Source organism: Nipponia nippon, unplaced genomic scaffold (genome assembly GCF_047370975.1).
Source record: "Nipponia nippon isolate SJK-2023a ecotype South Korea unplaced genomic scaffold, ASM4737097v1 scaffold_7, whole genome shotgun sequence".
In the NCBI taxonomy this organism is placed as follows: domain Eukaryota; kingdom Metazoa; phylum Chordata; class Aves; order Pelecaniformes; family Threskiornithidae; genus Nipponia; species Nipponia nippon.
In genome coordinates, this window is record NW_028262391.1 from 25,231,482 (window position 1) to 25,251,544 (window position 20,063).

The following is a 20,063-nucleotide window of genomic DNA, read 5'->3' on the forward strand; positions in this document are numbered from 1 at the left end:
CAGGTAGATGACGTCAGTTGCTCTTCCCTTTACCCACCAATGCTGTAACCCCGTTGTAGAAGGCCACCAAATTTGTCAGGCACGATTTGCCCTTAGTGAGGCCATGCTGGCTGTCACCAATCACCTCCTTATTTTCCATGTGCCTTAGCATAGTTTCCAGGAGGATCTGCTCCATGATCTTGCCAGGCACAGAGGCGAGACTGACTGGCCTGTATAAAAATAAACATAGCAGGCATTGCTAAAACTGCATAGGCTTATAATTAATACCCCATTCCTCAGGGAAGTGGTATTTTCACTCCGCTTATGGAAAGACTTCTTGCTTCTTATGTCGGGAGCACCATGGATTGTGCCTGCTCCACAGTCCCCATGTCCTCTCCGCACAGACAGATTTGACATTTGCCTGTGAATGGCTGGACTTTTTTCTACTGGGTTCTCCAGCTGCTTCTGTGATGGAAGGCGAGTTACTGCACACGTCTATGGTGATGTGTGTGTGTTTGTGCCAAAGAGCGTTACATGTGGATGGGTGAGTGTGCTGACACCTAGCCCAACACAGTAGTAGATTGCTGTGAATTAGCTGTTTCAGGGGATGTGGTGTTATTTCTGATCCTGGTCCTTGACCATCTTTTCCAGCCATTTTGCTTTGTGTGTCCAAGATGGACAAGGTGCCAGTCCTTCACTTGGCATAATTCATCTCACCTGAGAAGATGGTGGTCTGCGGTTCAGGTGCCAGCAGGCAGCAGTACACTTCAGGGGCTTCCCCGAGCCTGCCTGGGGCTGAGGGTACATAGCACTGCTGAGCCTTAGCTCTCCAGCTAAAGTGAGAGAAACAGTGCCTTTGCTTTGGTGGTTTTGTGAAGATAAGCACAATCTATTATTATAAACCACTTGATTGTAAGCCTCGGTGCAACATGCCCTTTCAGTAAGGCCACTCCATTAATGTTTCTTTTTCTGAGATACTGAGCTTTCTTCTGAGAAGTTTGTTTTCTTCAAAAAGAAACACCACAGGGGTGCCCGTTCTGCCTTGCAGAGACAATGAATTCATTGCAGCACAGCTGATGGCGTTTATTTCTTCCTACTTAGCAAGCAACCTCAAAGTTGCATTCAGGTAGTTGAAGCTGCTAGTGTGCCCTTGTCAAGCTTCTTATCTATGAGACAAGGAAAAAGGACAGATGATGGCAAAGAAGTTTGAATGGATGAAGTCAGAGGAAGAGATGTGAAAGACGGACAGACTGCTGAGAAGAGGAAATGCTGGCTGAATGGCGCAGGTCGCTGTAATGCAGAGGTTTCCCAGCAGCTGACTAGGAGCAGGTCTCAGGAATTTAACCAGTAGGTGGTAAAGCCACAAGGGACTGTGATCTTCTGGAGTGCTCTCCTGCATAAGCCATACCGTAGGATCACTATGCATTAATTCCTTCTTAAGGCAAAGCCTCCCCTTTGGCATCGGATCTCAGCCCCATGCAGCTGAGCAGGGAGAGGATTCCTGCTGGAAAGGGAGCTGTGACCCACTGCCATGAGCGGACTGAGGGGTTGTTTAGAGGGAGCTAAGAAAGCGTATGGAAGGGGGAGCTAGGGTTGGGTTTGGTGCTGGGTCACAGAGATCAAATAGGCAAGTGCTCTTTGGCCTTGGTCTTTCTACTCGCTGTGCTCAGGAGCACCCTGGGCCTGGTACTTGCTGATACATCGGGGTTTTAGAGAAAATGTATCGAAATGTCTTTCCTGCTCTCCATTTGGTCAGAATATGAGTATCTGAGCATAGCAGAGAGTTTTCCATAGACAAAAGAGATCCATCAGGATTGGAATAGTGGTGTGGGAGTTTTTTTAGGGGGTGAAGCATCTGAGGAAGAGGGAAGGAGTAGGATATTCTCAAATGACAAGAGTCCTGAAAAGTACAGTACTGCTGCTGCATTGCAGGCTGCTCTGTGTGGCTTCTCTGAATACAAATCACCAATGAAATTGGAATTTGCTAGGGATTAAAGGAGATAATATGAATAAGGAACACACTGAAAATTGCCCATGTTAGGGAGTGATAAGGATTTGAGATAATTTTACTGACCTGAAACTGTGTTTTAGTATTTTTGTTTTCATGTGAAATCTTGGTAGCTTTGGACCGCCTCAGGAAGTATATGCTAACTTGTTCTTGTGATCCTTGGATCTCTTTACTGAACTATGACATTTCAGGCTGGGGAAAAAAACAAACCCTAAAATCCATTTAGGAGTCCACCTTTTTTGGCAGCAAAAGCATGAAATCAGAATACTTTCAGGACTTACGAAGGAAGCTCATCTTTGCTAGTATCTTTAATTACAGGCTCTAAAGGGTTATAGCCAGGAACTAGTTGACCATTTGGCACAGAGTATATGAAGTCCACCTTGGAGGAACCGTTGGTTCAGGCATGTAATGTCTATGAAGCAGCTTAGTTGCAACATGCTTCACTTCTGAAAAGCAGCACTTTGTTCAAACTCCTGACATCAGGACAAATTGCTGTATAGTGTTTGTGATTAAAATAATTGAGCAAAAGGCTTTGCCTATGTTTGGACAAACCTCTCTGCTGTTCAGAAAAGGGCTGATGGATATGAAAACTCTTCCCAATTTGGCTAACTTGCTGTTAAACACACATGTGGGTTACAAGAGTTGAAAGCACTAGGGGTCCAGTCCCTCTGCCTTTGAAGTCAGCGGGAGTTTTACCATCGACTTCAGTGGGAGCAGCTTCAGGCCTCAGGTGGGCAACAACCTGAAGTTACAGCAAGTGCTTTGCATCACATTGAAAAGAAGCCGGATTTCTAAGAGCAGCTCCTGTGCAAGGAGATCTGATCTGTTCCCGTTTGTTCCCTGTGTCAGATGCTGCCTCAGAAGTCAGTAGTTCAGTGTCTCTGCTGGCTTAAGGCAACCGCTGATCAAAGGGCAGGTTTTGTTATTTGTGCACCCGAATAAATATCTTACTAAGGCAGATGCTGGACTCTGTAAGCAGGGGGAGGAGCCAGTTGTCAGTGGAAAGTCGTGCTGCGATAGAAGCAGGGATATTTCCTCCATGTCCCTGGCAAGCCAGGTGACTGCCACGTGCTGGGAGGGAAGTGGGAACTTGGAGGAAATCAAAGGTTTTGGCTCACAGGAGCTGTGGAGTTCAGAGCGTAGCTGCTGCACTGCCACTCCAGCATTGCTGGCTTACTCGGCCCTAATGCGGGGAGCCGCAGGATCAGAGTGGAGGGAGAGGGGTCGAAGAAGAGGAAGAAGGAAACGGAGTGAGTGGACAATCTGTGTCAGTGAGAAGAGCCTGGGAAGGAACAGGAAGAGATGACAGTCGAGCTGCCGGTCAGCCACCCGGTCCTCTCCTTCCTGCAGTAATGCAGTACGGTCCACAGCTGCTGAGCTGTGTGTGTGTGTGAGGACATGCAGAATTGTTGATTACAGGAGACCAGCGATATACCTTTTTTAAATGTAATGGAGAAGTCTCACGGTCAAATTTCAGAGACAGGGACTGAAGGATGGGTGGATGACAGGGTTTATTAAAGGGTTAAGTGCCAAGGGAAGGGAGGGCAATCTGGACTGCTGAGGAAGCAAGTCATACTCAGAAAGGAGGGAAGGGGAGTATTCCATACCCGGGGAGAGGTATCCACTGCCGTCTTCCTGCTCAAGCGAGGCTGAGTGATGGGCATCGCAAATCCCAGCGGGGCTGTCCGCAGGAATGGGACGAACAAATTCTGCTGATGGTTGGAATTTGAACCGGATCAAAAATAGACAGTGTGTGAAGTGTATTAATTAAGGGGTTTTCAGCTGTCACAAGGAATGAGGATGCAATTAAAGGTGCAGGTCTTGTTGCACCCTCTTATTTCTAATGCTGGAAAAGTATGCTTCACTGTCACTCTCACGTCCTGATGAATGTGTTGTCCTGATTCCCAGATGAGGTGCAAGAACCTTGCCTACAATCTCTACCATTGCCTGACACCCCAGCCAGGGAGACGGACAGGTCATAACATCTTGGGAAATGGAGAATGAAAAGTCCTCTGAGACCATGTGGTCTCAGTGAATACAGCAAATAAGAGTTGCTCAGTAGAGTATATTTAGAGCTGTTTGCCCAGCCTGTTTCTAAGCATCCCCAGTGACAACACCTGTTCCTATGAGATTTCCACTTGGATTTTCTCCAGTGCAGGTTCACTGAGGCTCACCGTGACTGGCATTCAAGCTGTGTGAGCACATATGGTAGGAGAGGAGCAGTCCCTCAGCAGTACCCTGGGGAAGCCTGAAGGCTGGAACATGACTTGCTTCTAAACACCTAAACCAAGAGAATTGCGCAGTGTTTACTTTGGTGGGTGCTCAGAGGAGCAAATCCTTTCTAGTTTCCTATCCAAATCGGTCGGTAAAGGCCACATAATTAGCTGGTAGGAGGCAAGCAACCTGCACACAAGTATGATTGCTCTGCAGAATACGGTCTTCTGCTCTGCGAGCCTTTGCTTCTCTGCGGATACTTGGTTTTATATCAGTAGTTCAGAAACAAGCCAAGAGGTAGGCAGGGCCAGGGGAAAGAATGCTGCAAGGCATTGCTGAAAAACATTGAGCATGGTGGTAGTCATAGTGTCATCTACTTACTGGTCAGACTGGTATTAAATTTTTCCTAAGATCTTGTGTAAAGAGAAAGTGCTTTTGAATTACATTCATGACTTATGCTAATAGCGGTCAGACTGGTGAATGTGTGGAGGTAGTATATCGCATCTTTAAGAGTGCCAAGAACATTTCCCACTGGCTTAACTGAATCTGGAAGTGGAGTTGACTTGCAGACATGATAAAACTGCTTTCTGAATCCTGGGGATGGTCCCTTCTTTCTTGCTAAGACAAGAAAGAAAAATTTGGTGACAGTATAATTGTGCCATGATGCAGAAAGAATGTGATTATTCAAGAGCAAAAGCATCTCAGTGAGCTCAGAGAACAGAGGGATCAAAAGGAGAGCTTGCCACTTTGACTGGGATCCTGGGTTTAGACCTAGTTGAGTACCTGGGACCTGATGTATGAGATGCACTTTGAAGCACTACAGATTTTCCCAGATGGGAATAGCATACCTACTTGGATACACAGTATCAGGAGAACTAAATTCAGGTTTTAAAAGTTGCATCTTTTATTGAGTAGCCCATGATGTCTTTTAAGGTGGCTGCAGAAGACTGAATGCTTACATTCAGGGGGAAAGAGGTGAAGAAAAAAATTGTGCAGTTTGCATTTAAACTGAATCTGCCACTTCTTAGCAACACTCAAGTGAAAAAGACCCAATAACGAAAATGTCAAGAACGGACCTTTTTCAAGTTATAAATTCCTGAAATTGCAGAGCTTTTCCTTCACCTGTCTTTATGCATTTAGCTGAGTGCTTAATGAATGACAGTTTCTCTAAGATATTCCCTAATCATAATGATATTCTATGGAGACCTGTTACAGCATCGTTATCATCTCTTACTCTAGGAACATGTTATGTCAGGTTAATAATGGTTGCAGTGGGAAAGCGCGATCCAGCCCTCTGAAGCTAAGATCTTGCTAACATTCCTGTAAATGATTGAAGGTACATGAGTAATCTTACTGAGTTCATTTGCCTCTTAATTTCTAACTACAACCTTGAAAAGCAGATTCAAGTAGCATATCTAGGAATTCTGCTTTGTACTGTTTTTTAAAACATGGCGGGAGTTCAGATCCTCACTGCAACATAAATGCTGTGGTTGCTACAGTTTGTAGCGGAGATAAGTACTTTCAGTCTAAAAGGAGAATTTTTCTTTTATAGTTTTCACAAATCATAGTGGTCAAGGTGGTGGTGCTTTCCTCTCAATCAGAAGAGATGGTGTTGCTGTTCTAGTCCTCTGAAGAGTGCATTGGGATTGCAGGGAGCTTGGTAGCAGCTGCCCTCGGGAATGCTGCGTGGCACCCTGCAAGCACTCTCATCTTTGTCTCCTCTGCCAGGCTGTCCGAGGGGAAGCTCATTAGTGCTGGCGTGGGGAGCTCCAAGGAAGGTATGAACATTGCATGGTCTTAGAAGGTGGTCCAGTTTCCCATATGCCAACATCAAGGTCCAGGAATACAGGGTTTGAAGCACGGTGATGTTACATGGCGACATCTATTTCACTAGAAAATCAAATTGCCTGGACAAACTAGTCTGTTCTTCAAAGACCTGTGCACCAAAGATATTGGTATGGACACTCAGACCATTCACAGTGATCCAGTTCCAGACCAAGGCTTAGTTTTACACTGTTTTTTTTTTAACCTGGGTAACTGTTCCACCACTCTGAGCTGGGACTGAGCTTGAAGCAGTTACCTTCTGATGTGTGCTGCTTGTGGCATGCAGTGACAACCAGGCATAGTGCCCAGAGACTGCTGTACCTTGCTAGCGTGTGGTCCATATGTGTGAAAGTAAATCTCATTCATATCCAGGTATGCTGAATCTCTAGGATGCTTCAGCCAGAGCTAGTTGGAAAAGACCAAATGCGTTCTTCTGTTCTTATGAATGCAGACAGCAGTCTGTTTCTCTTGAGTAGGTGAAAATGTTGTCGAAGGCTCTATTTAATATTGTCTGGGATAAAATGTCCCATCAAAATGCTTCTCCTGTCCCTTTCCCTTCCTCATGCTTCCTCTTAGTGGTCGCAGCCATGCCTGTGTACGTGCTGAAATGTGAGCCCTAATGGAAGAGTCAGGTAGGCGGGGAAGAAGCAGCCGGGCGAAGGCAGGGCTTAGGGGTGAGTCCAGCAGAAAGTAATCTCTTATAATCCCTGGAAAATGTTATTTCAAAGAAAGAAAAATGTAAAGAAATTTAAAGAAATCTAACAGCTCTATTCCATGAAATGCAAACCCATCTTCGGCCCTAGATGAACATGCAGGGTTTACTCTGAATGTAAAGGCCCCTTAATGCATAGCAATTAACACCATAGATAGTAATACTTATGAATACGTCCAAAGGAAAGTTGAGTTGTAATTGTTGTGGGAATCGCAACTTCAATTTTTTAAGACTTCTGTATTTGAAAATCCCTGCTAAATTGATATTTTTGGTCCCATTAACCACACAGAGAAATGCACAGAAACCAAACATCAAAGAGCACGCAGAAATGTTTTTTGTTTCTTTTATGAGTACTGCTACAGCCTCAGAAGTAAGAGGGGAATTGAAAGTGGGGGAAAAAATCTTTTAATGGTTTAAAAAAAAAAAAAATCCTTGCTCTAAAATTTCTACTGCCAAATTTCATCACAGACTAATTCCTTGCAGCTGAGCTGCAAACCTCTGTGAAAATAGGGGTTTACAGTGGAAACACTGACTAACTATAGCTATGCGGTCCCATGAATAATGATGCTCTAATTATGCCTTATGATTTACCGAGACCTGGTTTCTGTATAGCTCATGAGCTTTTGCTGGTTGCTGGTTTTGGGAGCAAGGTCTTTTTTTCTTGGTTGTGGTTTGCTTCCTTTTGTTCGTATTATGTTGGCACATACTTTATGAAAAGCTTTTCTCTGAAGGGAGCTGGGCAGACAGCTATGATTAAGTATGAAATGATTGGGTGAGCTGTTTGTCAAAGTTATAAATAGGATACCACACAAACCCAACACTAATCTCACTGAAAGACAGATACTGGCAACATTTCTTAGTCATCTGTTCCTGACGCTCAAGGGAGAACAGCTACACTTCCATTAAGTTTTCAAACAGAAGTTGCCTAAAATAAATTTCTCTGGTAAAATTTTGGGCATATGCACTATGAGCCATGCTGAGATGTAGCAGGGCGTTGGAGTTTTAAATGTTCATCCCAGTTTAAACTTGGTCCTCTGGATCACCCCTCTGTGCGGGGGTGAAAGGTGATGGTTTGACTCTTGTGGAAACAGAAACCTGTTCATGAAACAGTTGTGGCAGGATGAGACTGGTCCTCTCATCTCCTCATATCCCTGGATTAATTTTAAGGATAGAAGAGGAGCTCCTTATGGATATCCATTTAATCTTCGGGTTTACAGGCAGCTTTCTGTAATCTGCTTTTGGAAGATCAGATAGCAGCATAAAAAGAAGAGCGATGGCACAGGTTTCATCTACATGCTTCTGCAACCAGAAGTGAAAGGCAGCATATTGAATTCCTTTTGCTGCAGATCTCACACGCAGCGGCCAGAGGCTTCTGCAGACTCCAGCCTTGACGCTGGTACTCGTCCATCCAAGTTCTGCATCAGCTGCATCAATTTTGTCGAACTGGAAGTCTGCAATTTCATGTTCCCACAAGATGACCCTATACTTGCCATTTCCTTTCATGGTAGCTCAAATTGTAGGAAAGGGCTCCACAGTTGTTGAGCGCTTTTGCTGCTGGCCAAAACATTCATGAGACAAATAAGCGAAGCAATAGCTGAAGAAGAACCAAGCATTTCTGGGGCTGACAAAAGCTTCAAGTTGCAAAGTGAAAAAGCCCACAGCAACCAGAACTTGCCCCTTCAATCCTGCACCTTCCCACATCCTTGCCAACACATACAGCAAAGAGTTTTAGAGGAGGTATAAGCACTCCTAATTTTTGGTACAAGCCAACAACTCTGCATAGGTAAAGTCTCTTAAATTTTTACAAAGAGCTAAAAAAGGATGATCTTGAATTTGTGGGGTTCAGATAATTCGTTACATGCATCCTTTTATTTTTAATTTTGAAAAGTGTACACACATTTATGGAATTTAAGATTAATGAGTGTCATTAAACCTAATTTCTTAAATTTTTAGACATAGGCATTTTGGTTTTGCAAACTCTCAGAATCGGATTCAGATCCAAGAACTTAGTTTGTTTAATAACTATTTGAAGACAAGGTTTTTTGCAAACGCAGGAATCATTTTCATTCTTACCAGCAGACAGAGTGATTGAGGTTTTTTAGTTTGTTTATTTTCCCTTGGGAGATTTTTGTTGCTAGAAGGCAAGATCCTTCTTGGATGCACACATCCTCCTGCAGGAGGGGAGTGAGGGGCCCCTGCAGTCCCCGGTGCTACCGGCAGCGTCTGTAGCTATGCTCAGCAGGAGGAGGCAGTATGTGGTCCTCGCTTGGGCGAGCTGACAACCAGGAGTGCGGCTCATCAAGGTGGGCAGCCATGGCAGCCCACTTGTGCATCATGCCCAACCTCCTGCTCTGGTGTGGTACATCCTGCTCATCACAGCATCCTGCGCGGGTGGCAGGGGGATAAGAAATACGGGGTGCCTAACAGGAGCCTGGCGTTGAGCACGTGTCTGAAACCCAGAAAGATGATTTTCATGGTTTTCACACCAGCATCTACTGCTTGAGCAGCTTTGCTGGGGTTAGAAGGAAATGTTCTCTAAATGCTAACTTCTCCATGGGAGTTTAATCCAGGTTTGTTCTTTGCACTGAAATGACTGGGACTGGCCATGAGCACTCCCCATTCTTGAGCAACAATCTTACAAGCTTGGTGAAGCTCCTTAGCCTCTTTATCCCAAAATACCCCAAAGTGCAGTATCACCATTTTTCTTGCAGGGCTTCATCAGGGGCACTGGAAAAGCCTTTTGTTTTTGACCAAACCCTTCCTCGAGTTCCTGTCATGGATTATATGAATTATATGAATTATTGCCCCAAAGCTTTTTTTTTTTTAAGTGGAGAATAAACCAAAAGCCTTCACCTCTTAAACCTCTTAGTGGGAACTGCATCTTTAATCCTCAGTTTACTACCAAGATTCCTTTTCCAGTCTGATCCTTCTGGCAGCAAGCCGCCAGGGCACAGGGAAGAGCTGACAGTTTCTCCAGTAGATATTTTTCTGAGAAGAAATTGGGAAAAAAAAAATTCTGCTTAATGAATTACTTTGCCTCTTATGTAATAACATATTTACGTTGTTATGAAGCCTCCAATGAAGCTGCATCTGATAAGAGTGATACGTTTCCAGTTTGATCTTATTTTAGATTGCAGCAAACTGAGGATAAAAAGACTCTTTGTTCCAAGAAGAAGAGAAAAGAAAAAAAAAAAGAGCCAGAACATCTGGTGAGAAGCTGATGTGCTCAGGACAACTCTGAAAGAGGCTGATAGTGATGGATTATGACACAACTTCAATACGTCCCGAGAAGTGTTATGTGAAGAGACAAGATAATTCTTCCCTTGTCTAAGATTCTTTTCAAGAGTTTTCTGTTTTTCGGAGAAGGCGGGAGGAAGGAGTGTAACAGTGAACTCCCTGTGTTTTTCTCCATGATCCTTGCAACTGGTCTAGTCTGAACTGAAGGCTTCTTTCAAGATTGATTTATTTGGAGAGCGCTAATTGTAGCCCATGTCCTGGCTCCCCTTTGAAGCCTTTCATAATGGATCATCTCCTTTCCTGGAGCAGAGACCTGCTCAGGAGCTCCCCAGCAGTGGGTCCAGTGCCCAGAAGAGGATCTGAGGAGCTTTGGGTTTTGGTGTGTTCAGTCAGTTCTGCTAGATAGAGGTTCTTCATTGCTTGTGGTGCGTGTGGATTTGGCCCTCATTCTTTCATTCCTCTCTCAAACAACTGAAAAAGATATTTTCTACTGCAAATTATAAAGCATTTCCTACTTCGTCCTTAAACACAAGCTTGGATCATTGCACCCTGTGCTGGTTCCTGCTGCTTGTGCGCAGCTCAGAGGTAGAGGCAGAGTCAGGCCCATGTAGCTAAGGGCAGATCCAGGTCCTGAGTGAGAAACTGGGGGATCAGAGTGATGGGAAGGGGTGTTGTGTTTCATTCAGAAAGACACTCCCAAAACCCAAAGGAGCAGTGCATGGGTAAAGTGCTTTCATGCAGATCGTTTCAGTAAGAATCAAGTCTGTTGTCAGCATTTGTGACATTTTTTCTGTTCTCTTCCTTTGGGCAGTTTGCCACCGTAACATACGCAGATGACATTAGGATTTTCAGACTGTCATTTCTGAAGGCACTCTTATCTACTCTGAACTTAATATTTTTCCAGGACACGGAGGTGGCTCTTTCTCCTCTCCTAATTAACTTTTTTTGCCCATGTTTGCCTGGCTTCTAAATTCCTCTGACATCAGGGTGTAGGATTAAACAAATTGATACCACACTTCCAGTGTGTGAGCGTGACACTGAGCTGACAGCGTCGGAGCCTGAAGTATTTCGACACACGAAGAGAGCAAATACAGAGGAAATTCCCATTCAGCCTCCCCCTCACCCTCCCGCCTGGCTCCTGACTCGAATGGCCTGTTTCCATAGGGAATAGGGCAATCCCAAAGCCCTTGCACCCATCAGTGGCTTTCTTCTCCGAGGATGCCAGTTGTGATGTTTCTCAGAAATACCTGTATCTATTCACTGTGTCGGGGTTTCGCCGTAATGCAATTATAGAACAGTGCTAACCTGGTAGGGAGCCAACTCCATGCAGTAGCCAGATTAAGTTGTCGTATTTGGTTAACAGTGTTTTGATAGTTTATTAAATCCTGGTAGGAGTAGAAAGGTAAGGATTGGAAAGAGCAAATCTTATGGATTATCTGCTCTTGGTTGTTCACTTCTGTTGGTATAATCCTGGTCTGAGTGATGAGCTGTGGGAACAAGCATTTAATGTTTTGCTATTGTCTCGTCTTAAACACGTGCGTTGCTTTAACAGAATAAGCATATTCTCTAGCTATTTTTTCCAGTTTGCTGTTTTTATCACTGATGTGGAACATAGTGCTTGTTTTCTTTATCTGGAACAAAAACATTAGTTCATCTCAGCACAAGCTATTTGATCAGCCGTCAGATGGTAAGGCATTATAAAAGCTGCTGACACAGGACAAATTCAGACCTGTGGCGTGCAGCTTGAGAAGACTTCATGCCCTTGTTATCAGTCCCTCGAGATACCCAGCTACTTCCTCAGCAGTGGCAAGGAGAAATAGGAGCTGGTTGTGCTAGAACCAAATCCCTCTTGCCTTACTGAGGCCGGGAGGCAGCAGCGATGTGTGCGGGGAGGCCAGCATGGATGCAGCAGGTGAGATGGCACCTGCCTCTTCCCCGCAGTCCTCAGCGTGTGAGCTGTGACACTGCTCTGCGGTGGCCTCGGGCTAGCTGAGGACAGCCTGAGTCTTGCTACGTAGCATGCTCTGAGGTCCACGAGGGGTTCCTACAGGGTGGTGGTGAAGCAGACAGCTTCTCTCTGGCTCTCCTCTCCCCCTCGCTGCGTTAGCTGCCAGTCTGGCTCATCCAAGATGCCCACCGAGTCCATGGCGGGGCTCGTTCCCAGCTACACCCTGCCACCTTTGCTTCTTATCCTGAGAGTGCTTTGTGGTATGAAAGTGCAGGAAAATCACATGAGCACAGCCCTGAGACCATATTCTGTCCCTGATTTCTTGGCCAGCCCATAGTCCTGCCCCACCATGCATATCCTCAACCCGTAGTATCGCGAAGACCAGGGAGAACATGGCTCAGTGCATTTTGATCAAAGCGTGAAAGTTTGCCATACAATACTTAATATTCAGGCCTGCTATGACTCCCCTGACCTTATGTGCAAACCAAAGCCAAAACAGATGATACTCTTAATATATAATCAGAAAATAGAAGATACCGTATTTTGCCGACAGCTGACAGCAAATCAAAGAAACAGGCTGCAAAGTGCTTAGCTAACGCCTGCCTTTGCAATATGGGGAAATTCCTGATTTGCACTCTCCTTAATAGAGAAGTCTGGTAGCCAGTTCAGTTTGATGCTAGCAGCTACTATGAGAGACCAGCCGTACACCTGGACACCCTACACAAATATTATGGGGTGTAGGTGTTTGGAAGCAGCTTGCCAGCTGATGTTTCTCAGTGCATCTAGAATGAAAAGCACATGAAGAGCTCTTCCTAGGGTGGTCAGCCAGGACTGTCTCCTAGTCCAAATGTTTTTTGGGTACCCCCGTTTCCTCTAGGAGTTATCTGTGACAAGACTGTGTTTCAAGGTAGCCTCATGGTACTAGTGCTAGAGGCTGTGCTGTCAGTTACTTATCAGCATGCGCTAAATCATGTTCTCTTTAAAGATACGTATTTCAAGAGAGATGGGGACAGGAACACCTGAAGCAGGAAAAGCTGGCAGGCATAAGGAAGAGTATTTACTTTCATTGCACTACCTCTTTGCAAGGTATTTTTAACATCTGTACCACCTCCAGGCTCGTTTTGCATCAGCTGCAGACAGTCTGACATGGTCAAAAAAAAAGAAGAAAAAAAAAAAAAAGTCATGGTCTGAATTACACTGTTTTGTCCTCAGTTCCTGGCAGTTCATTAGCCTGGATGGGATTTAGGTGTGAAGAGGGAGAGGCCAACAGAGGGTAGTGCCTACCAGGGAGAGTGGGAGAGGACTGGAGCTCCTCTGCTGCCAGGTGCTCTCATGCTCACCGGCTGTACCCAGCTGGGGGCTGCGTCCTGGCGTCCCTGCCGTGCCTGGCAGGGGGGTCTCTGCAGTGTGGGACTTCAGCAAGCCTGATTGCCTGAGACATGCCCACCCAGAAACCCCCTAGAAGGGGGTTTGGGCTGTAGGTGTCCTGGCATGGGGGACTGGACTGAAGTAGCCAGGGGTCAGTTTTGGTCTAGAAGCATGAGATGAGTTTTTGGAGCAGTTTGGAGAGCGAGTGGGAGGAGGGTTACAAATATGAGGGAAGAATCATGACAGATTTATCACAGCCTGAAATGAATTAACCTCTGGGAGGAATGATTTTGTAATAATTTGCATTTAGATACTCTGACACATCCAAATAACCCCAAACCTTCTGCAAACATTGTAATGAATTCAGTCTCCAACATCCTGTGAGAGGGATAGAAACAGCACTATTTACATGGTTAAAGGAGCCAAGGACTCTTCTCTCGCTATTGCATTTTACACCCCTGGGACTGCCCTTCTCTCTTCTTTTCCTGGCTATGGAGCCTCATGGTGGGGTGAAACGCAGCAGCAGTGAACAGCTAGAGAGCTTTTCTGAACTCAGCTAGCTGAGATCCTGCCGCCCCGGTGTGTTACACCACACGCTGTGGCCGGAGAGGCTCCCAGCACAGCTGGTGGCAGGCAGGCCCATGGCCAAGGGGAGCCTGTGTGGGCCAGGGCAGAGAGGCCAGGAGCACACAAGGGAAGAAGCAGGGAGCTGAGCCCCATCTTAGCTCATGTCAGTGGTGGCTGCAGGCAGGGCTATTCCCCCTGCGGGGACCCTGCCACAAAGCAGCCCAGCTCCATCCCCGAGGGGAAGGTGCTCAAATGATTTAATATTCAGCACTCTCGAACGCAGTAATGAATTTGATAGCCAAAATTATCTGCTAACCCAGCCAGCTGAGAGGGTATTTGAAGGACGATCCAAGCCCGCAGCCAGGCAGTGTGATATTTTCTTGTCATCAGCCTCCTGCCTATTCCTTTCCACTCCAGGGCAGTTAATCATAAATGAGATATTTGTTCAGTGCTGTTTTCATGCATGCTCTGGCCTGTCTCCGTTTCCAAGAGACCGTGAACTTGGTGGGTTACATCCCACCCCAACTTCGGCAGCCTTTGCAGGAGAGACGACTCTTCCAGGGAGACCCAGATTGAACCGCACATTTTGGCTGCCGAAGGCTTGGGCAAGCCGATAGTTTTTTGAAGGGAAGCTGAGCATCCCAGAGTGCATCTTCTCTTACTTACAAATGTGTCTTAATTCCGGAGTGCTTAGGGCAGTGCGGAGCTGGTATTAGCTGAGCCATCAAATGCACCTTGAACACCTCTGTGCTCCACTGCCAGGCCTGCTCAGCTGGGGGGCTGCAAGTCAAGGGCTGGGGAGAGCTGGCTGGGTGTCAGTTACAGACTCATACGGGGTAGTGTAATTCTCTTTGGGCCTGACCCAGAGTTGGCCTGAGCCGCTGGGAGTGTATCTGTTATCTTCAAGGAGATTTGGAGCAGCCCTCTGCTTGCTGACGGTTTGGCTTCTGCTGTGCTCACTTGCTTTCTGTAAAGCTTTTCCAGGGGACGGGAGCATGCACTTTCGAGCAAGCGGTTAGCAACGTGTCAGCTGGATACAAGGGGAAATTTCTCTGCCACAGCAGAGAGGAGAATGCGCACTGTGTCTTGCAGATTTACTCCTCGTAAAACACCTCTAGCTCTCCGTAGATATCTGCAGATAATCTGCCAAATGAACCCGGAGATATTTATAGTACAGCTTCAGCAACGACATAACGGCAAGTTAGCAAACAAATGAACTTTGAAATATAAGGAGAGCAAAAATACAGTCTGGAGTGCATTTGTTTTGGAGTCAATAAAAAAAGGTTAAATAATAATAGTGAATGTTTCCAGGGTGGGTCAGGTTAAAAAGCAAAGAAAGCAAAGCATTTTCACGGTGCTGTAAGACTGTTTGGTGTTCACTGAGTTTGAATTACAAAGACAAATGATAAAAACTTTGCTTCCTACTGAGATAAAGTGCTTCGGTGCTGAGTACCGTACAAATGCCCGCAGAAAGCTAAGATAAATGTTGCTTCAAAAGGGATTGAAACGACTCTGAGTTCAAGCATTAAAAAAATTCTATATTCAATTCACAAAGTTGTGTAAAATTAAGCAATTTTAGCTACGGGTGCAACTTTTCCCTTGCTTTCTGTCCTGTTTTCCTCCGTCTCTCTCCCGCTCTGTTCCATGGTGCCAGCTGGCCGGAGGGTATTTGAAGCTCTGCTAGCACAGCAAGGTGTTGGACTGATGCCATCCTGCTGAAACATGCACTCTGCTTTGCCTAGGGTGGGAGCGTGAGGGTTTTTGTCTGGTCATGTCACGTTTTAATTATCGCACCTCACACTTCTGCTGCTCCCCGTTGTTCGTCAGGGAGCTGGGGCGCAGCACGGGGCTCTTCCTCCCCATCCATCTTCCTCCTGGGGGTAGGCCCTGTTCTTCCCCAGAGGCAAATCCCACGCTTTCCCACTTTCTTTTGTTTCTAAAGCCTGTGCAGGGAAACCCACCTGACAGGCAGCTTTGATGAACACGTAGGTGTCTCCTTGCTGGGGCAGCCACCTTTGCTCTCCCTAGTTTCAGGCAGGTCTCCTGCCAGAATCTTGCCTGAGGGGGTAGGAAGCCATTGCGCAGCCAGGCCCTGCTTACTGGCAGCAGGCCAGGAGATGGGAGTTCCCCAAGCAGTTGGTTCCCACTGCTTTATCTTCGTTTACCAAAACAGGGGATTTGTAAAGGATTGTTCATGGCTTAGGCTGAACCTGCAAGCCCTGGTGGGTAACGGCACACAGAGAAGTGGCGCGAGTGCTCGTGCTTTTCGGTGCTATTGAGTGCAAGGGCTCGCAGGACCTCATCTGCAGAATTTATCAGCAACTGAGCCCGTGGTGGCAAAGGCAGTCTTTGGGAACCATTGGGATCCATCTCCTTGTTTATAGGCCTTTCACAGAGGCTGGGCACTGAAAAGGCCTCACTTTGTCCTGAGGGCACCAAGGGCAGCGTGGAAGGATGCACACCGCAGTGAAACAACTGTCAGCAAAACTTTGATCCTCGTCAGAAATCCTGTGGCAGCAGAAATCGGACAGAAGAGGCTGGACAAGAAGAAAGTTTTTAATTTGCCATGACAGGAAACAAAGCTGTGTCTTGTCAAAAAATTATAGCTCCCTTTTTCTGCCTGTCTGTCACATGTCAGCAATTCTCACGATGACTTTCTACAAATGTAGCTTTACAGAAATAAGCTCAGGGAATGAACTGCAACAATCTAGTTTATGAAGGAAGGAAAGGCTTAGGCAAGCACTGTAACTTAAATTGCATTTGGTATGGCAACCATTGAGCCACATGATGTTTATATTTCACTCAGTTTTTATATTGAAGCAAGTTGCTGCTTTTCCTATTGTTTTGACAGTGTGGCGCAGTGGTGCCTGGGTACTGGTGGGAGCGGGGAGGGGGTCCCATGGGAGACGGGAGCCCACGGGACAAGCCTGATGATGGGAGTTACCCTCCCTCGAAAGCTGGTGAGCAGCAGTTCCCATCACATAGGCAGGAAGGCTGCTCTGTCAGCTCAAATGCACATGATAACCTGTTTTCCAAGGGCAAGCTCAGCCCAGCACCCTGCAGAGGTTGCTCCAGAGCCGTCTGTGAGCAGGGACCTGAGGGCCAGTAAAACGCAAACTCATCCTGAATGGCTTCTGCCTAAAATATATCAACTACAGAGCACTCCTGTCAAAATTGCTCTTAGTCAGGCTACTAATGACATGGCATTCACAAGGGTAGGACACATGCCCTGTTTCAAAGACCCTTTACCCTAAGGCACTCATTTGCTTAGGGCTCTACGCTGGAAATAGCTAAGGACTTTAATGGGAAACTGGAGGGCTGTGAAGGTTCGGGATTTGAAGCTGTCGAGACACACAAGATAAAACACGATTTTAAATATATATTTCAGCTCAGCTATGACATTAAGACAGCAGTCCTGTAAAACTGCCAGCCAAATCATTGGCAATCCCAATCAAATTACATTAAGCACAGTAACTTCTTTGTAATTGTTTTATCTCAGTGTGTGCTTGGAACAAGGGGGTTTTTTATTCTTTAAAAAAAATAGCCCTGACATTTGATTTAATTCAAAGAAATTCTTATTGTGGGGTAAGGAGAAACATAGGGTGTGTTTTCAGGTGGATGTGTCTTTGTTTGTAAGGACTCATAAAAACTTAAGCAATTATTTTTAAAATGTTGCTGACTCTGCCTATGCAAACGCTTGCTCCTCCACAATAAAGAGATTGCAGAGGGCAGGAGGAGCTCCCATACTGAAGAATTTTTCAATTTGACTGCCGAGCCCTCTTACCTTTCCTGTCCTTCCCTATAGCAAAGGGTATATTCAGTCAGTGGTTGTCATAGCAACCCTTTTTTGGGTGGTCTTGTTTCTTTCTGGGAGATACATTTGTCATTGAAAAAATAGTAAATGGGCAGATTTCAAAATGTGTGGAGGGGAATTAGTCACCCAAATTCCACTGGTATTCAGCATGTCTCTGTCTTTTGAAAACTTCTGACTAGTCTCACCTCTCTGGTTATGGAAATGCCTTTTCAGGATAGTTTTTTGGGGGGGGTTGGGGGGGGCACATTGGAGTTGGCTTTTTTTTTTCCTTGACAAAGTAGTTTCAAACAGTTGTTCTAATATACATGTTAAGTCTAATGAGGACAACTAATATGTTGTTTAATCAGAGACTTCTATGTCTTTTGGGATTCTAGGCAGAGCTGGATTCTAGGGCAGACTTTGAGCAGGAGACACTTGTATTTCCCTTCTCCTTGACCCATGTATGAGTTTTATCTCTTATAGTTTTCCTTCCCTCACAGTTAGCAGTGAGAAAATTTGTACCTGCATTCACGTCAACCACTGTACTAATGCAGAATAACTCAAATTAGGTGGGTAAACATGTAAAGCCTGATGCAGATCCAGATTACTAGGGAGCTGGAATATTTTTATGCTGAGGTTGTCTGGGGTGAAATCCTTCCTTTTCCAGACCTGGCCATTTCAACTCATTTCTCTCATTTTAGGGGAGCACCTGCGAATCTGCCCACAAGGCTATACCTGCTGCACCAGCGAGATGGAGGAGAACTTTGCAAACAAAAGCCGAAGTGAATTTGAAGCCATGATGAAAGAGGCCGGTCGCTCTGTGCAGACGACCCTAACAGCGCAGCACAGAAGCTTTGACAGTAAGTAAAACCTGCTCAGTTCCCCCCTGCTCGGGATCCAGTCACTGCTTAACTTTCCAAGCACTGTTTGAGCCAGGGATTCGTGTTCGATACACCTTCTTCTGCATCTTGCTCAATAGTTTGTGTGAAATGTTGACCTTCAGTAGGAATTGTACCTCTGGTAGTGTTTTTGCAAGACCAAGTCATTTTGAGAACTCCATTTCAGTGAAGCCATTGAAGGAGGCTGGCAGGCACTCGTACCAACAAATTGTGTACCTTGGCACTGACACAGCTTTTACAAGCATGGCATAATCAGGTCTTACCACAGCAGCATAACATTTGAGGTAGTGATGTAAAACTTGGCACTGTGCCTTGAGCTCTAAGTTGAAGAGTATAGTAAAGGTGACTGGATAGCCCTCGGTAGGTGGGAATGGTTTAAGGAGGCATGGATTTTTCTTGTCCTTTCCATATAGATTGCAAATGAAAAGGAGGTTAGTTCACATTAGGCACTTACAACTTTCAGCTTCATACAGACATCAGAAAACGTTGCACAGCGGTGAAGGCCTTAGAGACTGTGGTGCATAAGATGTTGTGGACAAACATGCTCTCCAAAGTACAGTATCCCTCTTAACGTGCTAAGCAAAGGCTAAGGATGGCTTTCTTGCTTTTATTGTTCCCTGAAGAATCTATTTTGCAGTGCACAGTAAGCCTCAAGGTCTGAAGGCCCCTGGAAATAAATGGTTTATTGGCAAAATTGAGATGACCTATGATTCAGAAACTGAATCCATTATCAGATTTTGAAGAAGGTCAGACATTTAGAATCACAGTCCTCCTAACTTTATCAACAGTCATCATATGGAGTTACCGTGAAAAGAATAGGAGTTGGGGAAAGAAGCTATAATAGCCAGAAAGGTGGAACTGGACATTTCAAGCAGTAAATAATAGATCTGAAGAAATAAGCCTGACCTTCAGGGAGCTGATAACCAAGATTAAGTGCTTTTACACTAAACAGAAAGAAAACGCAGTGCATCTCTGCAAAATGCATTGTAACTGTGTGGCCAGGGTTGACCACAGCAAGCGCATTCCTTTAAAAGCTCAAAATTAATTGATTTTCACCTGCCTTAAAAAGTGCTAACCAGAATTTTCAAAAGAGCCTTACAATGCTGGTTGCTCAGACTGATGTCTGAATGGGACCTGACGTAGCTGCTGCTGAGCGCACTCGCTGACCCCTGAAATCCAGCCCTTCGCAGGGGTTAATGCAGAACATCCACCAGCCTTGGCACCCTCTCCTTCCACTGCCTATTGCAGCATTGGCTGGTATATCTGCCCTTTACTTTTGCCACAGACACTCAAAAGAACATAGTTCTACATATGTCATGTATGAGAGGGCAAAATTTGATGGAAGCTTTGAAGATTATATTGATGAGCAGAAATTGCCTAGTGAAGAACTGGTTTAGTATGAGTGTGATGTTTCAGTGGATTCATGATAATAACATCAATAACAATAATGGTAAGCCAAAACAAGCATATGAAAGGGGGATGCCAGTTAAAGCTGTAAGGGCTTTCCCCTCCCT

At 45.5% G+C, this 20,063-nt stretch overlaps 1 protein-coding gene across 3 annotated transcripts in view; it reads left to right on the forward strand.

The window, feature by feature from the left end:
• The window catches only part of GPC1 (glypican 1), a 329,611-nt gene that overhangs the window by 197,543 nt on the left and 112,005 nt on the right, over nucleotides 1–20,063 (forward strand). For all 3 annotated transcript variants that reach the window (XM_087739178.1, XM_087739179.1, XM_087739177.1), the window contains one exon: nucleotides 18,352–18,510. In XM_087739178.1, coding sequence (XP_087595304.1) covers nucleotides 18,402–18,510 — 109 coding nt within the window. In that variant the 5' untranslated portion in view covers nucleotides 18,352–18,401. The remainder of the gene's footprint in view (nucleotides 1–18,351; nucleotides 18,511–20,063) is intronic.